General features: G+C 49.9%; 2 protein-coding genes across 2 annotated transcripts; one reads left to right on the plus strand and one right to left on the minus strand.

The window, feature by feature from the left end:
• The first annotated feature begins 3,847 nt into the window (after positions 1-3,847).
• LOC6047022 (serine/arginine repetitive matrix protein 2) lies at positions 3,848-5,682 on the plus strand. Its single transcript, XM_038249425.1, has 2 exons — positions 3,848-4,099; positions 4,293-5,682. Exon 2 carries the CDS (start codon positions 4,364-4,366, stop codon positions 5,516-5,518), a length of 1,155 nt encoding a protein of 384 aa, XP_038105353.1. The 5' UTR covers positions 3,848-4,099; positions 4,293-4,363; the 3' UTR covers positions 5,519-5,682.
• A 36-nt stretch (positions 5,683-5,718) lies between these two features.
• LOC6047023 (paraplegin) lies at positions 5,719-8,330 on the minus strand. Its single transcript, XM_038249420.1, has 3 exons — positions 8,210-8,330; positions 6,196-8,155; positions 5,719-6,127 (listed from the first exon to the last, which is right to left on the minus strand). Exons 2-3 carry the CDS (start codon positions 8,104-8,106, stop codon positions 5,753-5,755), a joined length of 2,286 nt encoding a protein of 761 aa, XP_038105348.1. The 5' UTR covers positions 8,107-8,155; positions 8,210-8,330; the 3' UTR covers positions 5,719-5,752.
• Positions 8,331-8,373: the final 43 nt, after the last annotated feature.

Here is an 8,373-nt window from a genome sequence, read left to right on the forward strand (position 1 = left end):
GAACAAAATTGTTTATAAAACACCCTTCAACATATCAAAATTCTGAAACTATGTGGTTTTTTTTTTTTTTTTTTTTGCTGAGTGTATATTATATATTATATATTACATCTATAAGGTTCAACTTATGCAAAGTTTGTTGGCTGACATATCGAGCGGTTAGTAAAAAAAAACAGCATGAAGTCGCCTGACAAAAAACTTTGCTAGAAAGAGAAAGGTAACCTGATGCAAACAAATGTCCAGCTGTAATGTAAACATCTCGGTAAACATACTTTGAATGTGTTGGTAAATTTCTGACTAGAAAGCTTTATAGAGTTATCTACGTGCGCATGTATTGCGTGTACGTACACGATGGATTTTTAGGTTAAAATTTGTGGTCACCAGCAAAAACAAATGGTAGGCTAGTGTGCGTGAGATGGGGCTTAGATAGCTCTATTGTTTGCATCAGTGTTGTATTCTGACTAATGCAAGTTAAACGTGTAACACTAACACCACTACACGGGGAAAAGAGGCACACCTGGGAGGGGGAACAAGAACTGTCATAACGTGGGAGAGAGGAAATAAAGGAACACGCGGTGGAAATTGCTGGATTAAATTCGGTGTTTTTTTATTCATTTATAACCCGGAACAGAACGTAACATTTGGCGACGAGGCGGAAAAGAACCCGCAGGAAGCGTGTGAGTGAAATTTGGTTCAATCCGGCGGCGAGAACTCGGAAAATCGGCGAGGGAACCCCGAGGCCGCACTCAACGTAAACCAAAGAGAGACTTGATCCGGACAAGAAGCGATTTAATTCGGGCACGATGGTAGATGCAGCAAGCAACTCGAGTGTGCCACCTTTTATTCCCGGGGACACATCCACGGTGTCGGCCCGGTGGAAGAAGTGGAAGCGTGCCTTTCAAATCTTCCTCGACGTAAACAACGTCACGATTCCCGCCCGGAAGAATTCATACCTTCTTCACTACGTGGGACTCCAAGTGCAGGACGTGTTCTTCAGTTTGCGAGGGGAGGAAGCACCGGCAGTTCCGGCCGGCTCGGATGAATTCAAGGAGACGATGAGGCTGCTGGACGAGTACTTCCTGCCGATGAAGTGTCTTCCGCTGGAGCGGCACAAGTTCCGGAACCTGGCACAAACCGACGATGAACCCATCGAGAACTTCGTTCTTCGCCTCCGAGAACAAGGCAACCTCTGCGAGTATGGTGACCACTTGGACGAGGAAATCAAGGAACAACTTTTCGAAAAGGGTGCATCGGATGACTTGCGAGCGAAGATCCTCAACAAACCGCAAATGACACTGGCCGAAACAGTGGAAGCAGGTCGAGCGATGGAGACAATCGAGAAGCACAAGACGAACACGACTGTGGCCCAGGTACCGGAAGAAATACACCGAGTAAGATCCAAGGCAAAGAAACGGGAATGCTATCGATGTGGCCATCGGGGCCATTTCGCCAACGACGATAACTGCCCTGCGAAAGACCAGATGTGCAAGCGTTGCGGCTTAATCGGCCATTTCAAGAGCTGCTGCAAGACGAAGAAGCAGAAGAAGAAGGTGAGCGGAAAGGGTACGCGACACGCAACGGCCAAGCATCACTCTTGTGATTCGGATGACTCCGATGACACGGAGAAACAAAGCGGAAGCGATTCGGATGAGGACAGTGTGCAGTATCTCTTTGCGACTGATCCGATTAGAGAAGGAAGAGCTGTTTGCGCTGTTGGAGACGTTCCCATCGAGTGGGTGATCGATTCAGGAGCCGGCGTGAACGTCGTTGATCGTCGAACCTGGGAGTACCTGAAGCAGCAGAAGGTGCGCGTCAACTTCCAGACAACTGCAGCAAAAAGAACGGTGAAGTCGTTTACTGGGCAACCGGTAAAAATCACTGGAATGTTTTCTGCGGAGATTGCTACGAAGGTAAAGGGAGTCGAAGCAGAGATCTATGTGGCGGAAGATGGTGAGTGCTGCTTGCTGGGACGAAGGACAGCGTTGGATCTTGGAATTCTCAACATCGACAAGACGGTATGTGTGACAAGTGACAGCGAGGCAGTTAGGGAAGGCAGTCGGGGAACAAGCGAAGTGAACTGGAGGCGCGACCTGAAACCGGTTTCGACACGGGAAGGTGGCTGTGACCCTTACAGCGCTCGCGAAAAATCACTTACAAAGTATGTGACGTTTGAGGAACTTCTAGCGGTTCGTTGAGAGCTTTCGATGAAGATGGACAGTAATCGAGCAACCCGGAAAAAGAAGAGATTGTTGTATTCTGACTAATGCAAGTTAAACGTGTAACACTAACACCACTACACGGGGAAAAGAGGCACACCTGGGAGGGGGAACAAGAACTGTCATAACGTGGGAGAGAGGAAATAAAGGAACACGCGGTGGAAATTGCTGGATTAAATTCGGTGTTTTTTTATTCATTTATAACCCGGAACAGAACGTAACAATCAGGACACTGTAACGAGGAGTTCATAAATAATGGTTTATATTATTTTCAGGCCCAATGAAAAAAAATGAACTCAAAAATTACAAACTCCTCGTCTCGCTCCTCGTCACATTGTGAATGGGTCAGATAATTTAGGACAACAAAGCCTATTGAAAAAAAGAAGTGAAGAAAATACATTTAAATACATTATTAAAATATATTATGATTTAACTCAAAAATTATGAACTTCTCGTCACAGTGTCCTGATGCAAACAATTTTCGAGCTCGAGCTGTCACAACCCTGCAAAGTATGTTGGCTGTCATGATCGGGCGGTCAGTCAAAAAAAAAACAGCTAGTAGTTGCTTGAAAAAAATGGCCAGAAAGAGATAGCAATTGGGTCCTAAAATGAAGCTTAGATTTCTGATATTATTGTTCACAGCGATAAAGCTTATTTTTCTGAGTACAATGACCTTTTGTACGACCACAAAGAGTTTAAAATGGATTTTTAAATCAATTTTGAAAAATTAACCTCGCGGTCCTTCTTGACAGAAAAGCTCCTACTTGACAGTTTGTTCCAAGGGGACCATAGTTGATCCATCGAAAAAAATGTTGTCTCGTCAATATTTTTTTTGCATTAAAATGAAAAAAAGTGATCAGAAATGGTTTTTAATCGTGTTTTTTACCGTTGTACATAAAAATTGGCATAGGGCTTTAGTACCCAATTCTGATGCAAACAAACTCCCAGTAAACAAACTTTGAATGTGTTGGTCAATTTCTGACTAGAAAACCTTGGGAAAGCCTTATTCAAATATTCTTAAATACTAAAATTAAAAGCTACAAAAATTCCAAAGTTCTACAATTATAAAATTAGGTCTTAAAATTAAGCTTCAATTTTAAATCCTTTTTGTACGAACTCAAAGGATTTGAAAACAGATTTTTGATTATTATTTTTTTAATACACTTCGTACGCGTAAAAAAACAACTTTGTAACCACCGGTAAACTTGAAAAAAAATTAAATTAACTCTCAAAAAGGGTGTGTCTACCTTATGTTGACAGATAAAGGGTAGACAGATCCCTTTTTGTGAGGTACTTCTGATTTTGAGTGTAGGGCTTTAGGACCCTATTGAGCAGTTCAAAAAAATCTTGAGTTTTAATATCCAGATTCACTAATATCTGCCATCTTCGCTTTAAAATCTGGATTCTACTAGCAGATACAATGAATTGAAGAAAGTTAAAAAAATAAATTTTAAATTTCAAGAACAAAAGCATACAAAACAAAACCAGAGTGTACCCAAAATTAGGTATACCACTTTGTCATGCTTTTTTGCTGCACGGGTAGCTCATTTGACAGCTTTTCCCCCGTTTTCTACCTGTTCCCTGATGCAGGCTGAAAAATCAAAACGTCAAGCCTCGGCACGCGTTTCACTTTCAGCCAGCAGCAGACTTTAGTTTATCTCCAGAACTTTCCACGGGCGGTCGTTGCCATAGTGCTCTATGCAGCTCCCGTATAAATTTTTTAAACTCTGTGTGTCCTCCTCGGTGTGTGTTGTGTCCCGTGTGAAGAAAATCAACTCCAAATCGCCGTGAGGCAGCTTGCTACGATTTCGTCGGTGGAATTTTCCCTGGGAAGTGAGAAGTTTGAAACGAGCCACGCGAGAACCTAAACAGCAACAACAACAAAGGTGCGTATGCCAAAAACGAACTGCGCCATTTTTCCAAGGTTGAAAATTTTCATCTCTCTTTTTGTGTGCTGGGAGATGGTGATGGGAGGGTCGAATAATGATACGCTAAAATGTGATCAAAACACACTCCGAAAGGGTATTTTGGAATTGTTTGGGCTAATGGTGGGATTTTTTGTTTTTGGTGTTCTTGCAGCTCGCCGGAAGAGGCAAGAGGCGTTTGGGTCGCTTTGGGCCCAAAGAAACTATAATTTTGAAAGAAAAAAAATGGCGACCCCCGCCGGATTTAAAACGTTGCTCGAATGCCCGTACAACAAGGCCCACCGGGTCCAGGCGACGGCCATGGCCCGCCATCTGTTCAAGTGCCGCAAGATGCACCCGAACATGGAGTTTGCCACTTGTCCCTTTAATCATGCCCACCGCGTGCCGGAACCGGAACTGAAGATGCACACGGCCCAGTGCGAAGACAGGGCCAACTTTGATATGTACAAGTACTGTATTACGACGGCGGCGGCAACGCACACTTCGACCGAGGCGCAAGAGCCGGAGCTTATTTTCAACACGGAAGATCCGATCAATGCCAGACCGGTCCAGGATGACGAAGAAGAGTGCTGGGACGATTTGCGCGTGCCGGCGTACAATCCGGCCGAGTACTGCGAAAAGGCCAAAATCATCCGCAAGGCCACGCTGATGACGCCGGCCGAGAAGCGGGCATTCTATGAGAAAGAAAACGAACGTCACAAGATTTTGGACGTGAAGATTAAGCGAGAGCAGGGCATCGAAAGTGATTCCGACTCGGAACGTCGTCGCCGGAAGCGGTCCCGGTCGCGTTCTCCGGTTCGTCCCAGCCGCCGGCGGTCTCCGTCCGATTCGGGCCGTCGTCGTCGGTCGCGCTCAAACTCCCGCTTCCGGCGGTCCCCCTCACCGGTACGACCCCGTCGTCGTTCGCCATCGATTTCACCGCCCGCGGCTCGCGCGCGCAATTCCCGCTCCAACTCGCGCAAATCACGCTCCACAACTCCGGTGCGGGACCGCTTCCGGCAACGCTCGCGGTCCCGATCCCGATCCCGCTCGGCTGGACGCTTCCGGCGGCATCGCCCTTCCTCGCGGTCGCGCTCTCGTTCGGCGGAACGCTTCCGCCGGCGTCGCCCCTCGCCGTTTGTCGAACGACGCAGCCGTTACGAGGACTACATTCGCGTCGACCGGGAGAAACTGGTCACGGAGCGGGCCACGGCCGAGGCGCCTCGCTACGGCGCCCGGTACCATCTGTACGACACGTACGACCGGCCCTCGGTTAGCTACGGCAGTGCCAGCAGCCGGTACGATGCTTATGCTCGCTTCAGAGACTCGTACCGGGACCGTCGTCCGGCGCGGCGGGACAGCGACGACGAACAGGTCTACCGACGCGATTTTAGAGATTAAGCGGCATGGTGGCAGTTTAATGTCACATTTTTTTTATGAATCTAAGTTCAAAGTATATTCTTTTTGACCGACATTTCTTACGATAGTGTTACAAATTTTAGCATTTAGACGCGTCCCACATTTTTTTTTTCGTTCAATAAAGAGTAAGATTAAATACCCAAAAATGGACTTCTTTCCTCACTAGAAAAACAATTGAGAAATTCCAACTAAAACAATTTTTATTAACCGTTGCAACTACTTCTGCTCCTCTCCACCCGCTGGCGAACCAGCAGCCGCCCCCGCCAGCTTCTTCAAGCTGTCCTCAAACTCGACCGGTTCGATCTTGCGCTTCGCGTCGTCGTACGCCGGCGGCCCAATCAGCTCCACCACCTGGTCGTAGTTGAGCGTTTCCTTATCCAGCAGGGCCTCCGCGAGCGTGCTCAGCTTTTCGGCGTTCTCGCGCAGAATCCGCTCCGTCCGTTCGTACGCCTCGGTAATCATGCGGCGCGCCTCCCGGTCGATCACGTTGCCGAGCGCCTTCGAGTAGGGCTTCTCCATGTACGGGTTCTGGTCGTTCTCCTCGGAGAAGGCCAGCGGACCGATGGCGCGGTTCATGCCGAAGAATTTGATCTGGAATTAGGAGGGGGGGGGGGGGATTGTTAAATTAGTTCTTAGGAGTTAAGAAATGTCGGACGAACCTGCGCGTACGCCATCTTGGTGACCTTCTCCAGATCGTTCTGCGCTCCGGTCGTAATTCTGTCAAATGTTAGGTTCTCCGCGGCGCGTCCCCCCAGGGCCATGCACATTTTGTCGAAGAGCTGCTCCTGGCTGTAGAGCTTCTGCTCGCGGGGCGTGTACTGGGCAAATCCAAGCGCGAGCGTCGTCCTCGGAACGATCGTCACCTTGAGCAGGACGTCCGAGTGTGGCAGAAGCCACCCGACGAGGGCGTGACCGGACTCGTGGAACGCAATGACGCGTCGTTCGGCGTGGGACAGGGCGTGCGATCGCTTCTCGGTTCCACCGACCAGTCGCTCGACGGCGTATTCCAGGTTGGATGTGGTGACCACCTTCTGGCTGGTCCGGGCCGCGTGCAGGGCTGCTTCGTTGCAAACGTTGGCGATATCTGCGCCGGAGAAACCAGGTGTAAGGGTGGCCAATCGGGCGGCGTACTTGTCTGGCGTTGCTTCCAGCTTAATTCCCGAGAGGTGCTTTTCGAAAATTTCACGGCGTTCCGAAAGGTTCGGCAGGTCGATCAGGATGTGACGATCGAAGCGACCGGGTCGGAGCAGTGCCTTGTCTAGAATGTCCGCGCGGTTCGTGCTGGCCAGCATGAGGACACCCTCCTTCGACGCCATTCCGTCCATTTCGACTAGCAGCTGGTTCAGGGTTTGTTCCGACTCTCCGGAGCTGACTCCGCCAAAGCTACCTCCACCGTCGCGTTGCCGTCCAATTGCGTCCACCTCGTCAATGTAGATTATACAGGGGGTTCGTTTGCGGGCCTCCTTGAACAGATCTCGGACGCGAGCCGCTCCGAGGCCGCCAATCATCTCGATGAATTCCGACCCGTTCATGCTGAGGAATGGAACCTGCGCCTCGGTGGCCACCGCCTTCGCCAACAGAGTCTTTCCACACCCAGGAGGTCCCAGCAGCAGAGCACCCTTAGGAACTTTCGCCCCAAGTCGTTGATACCGATCCGGTGCCTTCAAGTAATCGACAAACTCCATCACCTCCTGCTTCGCCTCCTGAAGACCAGCGACGTCCTTGAAGAAAACCCCCCGACCCCCATCCACCGGATCCACCAGCGTAAACTTGGCCCGCCCCATCTGCGTGAAGCTGTCCATACTGATCGGTCCCCGGATGCCCCTCATCCGACTCAACAGCGCAATTATCACTCCCGTTGCCACCAGCGTAAACAAAATCTTCCCACTAACGTCCCCGCTGCGCTCAAACTGCACCGAAACCCCATCCTTTATCCCCAACCGCGCCTCAACCTGCCGCAGCTTCTCCTCAAACTTGTCCACATCCGCCACGGCCATGTGGAAGATCGTAGAATGTGCCCGCCTGCCCTTCAAAATCGCTCCGTCGTGCAGAAGAATCGTCACCATCTCCATGTCCGGATGGACCACCACCTCCTTCACCTCACCCACCGCCAGCATGTGGTGCACAAACTCGTGCCAGCTGACGTACCGCGTGGCCGTTTCCGGCCGGTTCTTGTTCGGAACGACCATCGTCAGAAAGCCCACCAGCATGTAGATCGCAATCATCCACATCAGCGTTTTCGTCACCACCGACATCATCTTCTCCTTGTCGTCGTCGTTGCCCTTTTTCTTGCCTCGATCGTCGTCGTCCTGCTTCTGGCCCATCCGGGCGGAAGTGTGCAAACTGCGGAGCAGAACCTGCTGCGGAATGCCGTACGAACGGGAGAACAGTTGCACGATGGCTCGGCACTCGGCGGCCAGCTGGCGCTGCAGGTGGGCATTCGGTGGCGTTACGGAGAGTGGGGCCGCGCGGATCGCATGGCTTGGGTTGGTGGTTCCGGTGGCCGGAACGTAGCTGCGTACGAACCGGTTCGCCAGCAAGTGCTTGGCGTAGCGCTCTAATCGTAACATTTTTTTGTGTAAGTTATCGAGAAAATCCGTAGAGCATTCTGGTGGGGCACTAAAATTACAACATTAATTAAATAGATTGTTAATAAAACAACAATTTTCTTACGATTTCCACCCAAAAAATTGGTTCTTGTTATGAAATTCTTCGCTCGAAATCCCGTCGACGGATGACACAGCGCGAGCGGTTTGTTTTGGTTGCGCGCGTTGACAGTGCGCAAGCCCATGCAGCAAAAGTCCCCATTTTGACTCTTTTCACTATACGCCCATGCG

Source organism: Culex quinquefasciatus, chromosome 1 (genome assembly GCF_015732765.1).
Source record: "Culex quinquefasciatus strain JHB chromosome 1, VPISU_Cqui_1.0_pri_paternal, whole genome shotgun sequence".
Lineage (NCBI taxonomy): Eukaryota > Metazoa > Arthropoda > Insecta > Diptera > Culicidae > Culex > Culex quinquefasciatus.

Bases quoted from the DNA above. Each gene is read 5' to 3' on its own strand.
- LOC6047022 (XM_038249425.1), top strand. From the start codon at position 4,364: ATGGCGACCCCCGCCGGATTTAAAACGTTGCTCGAATGCCCGTACAAC.
- LOC6047023 (XM_038249420.1), bottom strand. From the start codon at position 8,106: ATGTTACGATTAGAGCGCTACGCCAAGCACTTGCTGGCGAACCGGTTC. The intron at 6,128-6,195 runs GTTCGTCCGACA...TCCTAATTCCAG, and splicing joins CCAAGATGGCGTACGCGCAG to ATCAAATTCTTCGGCATGAA.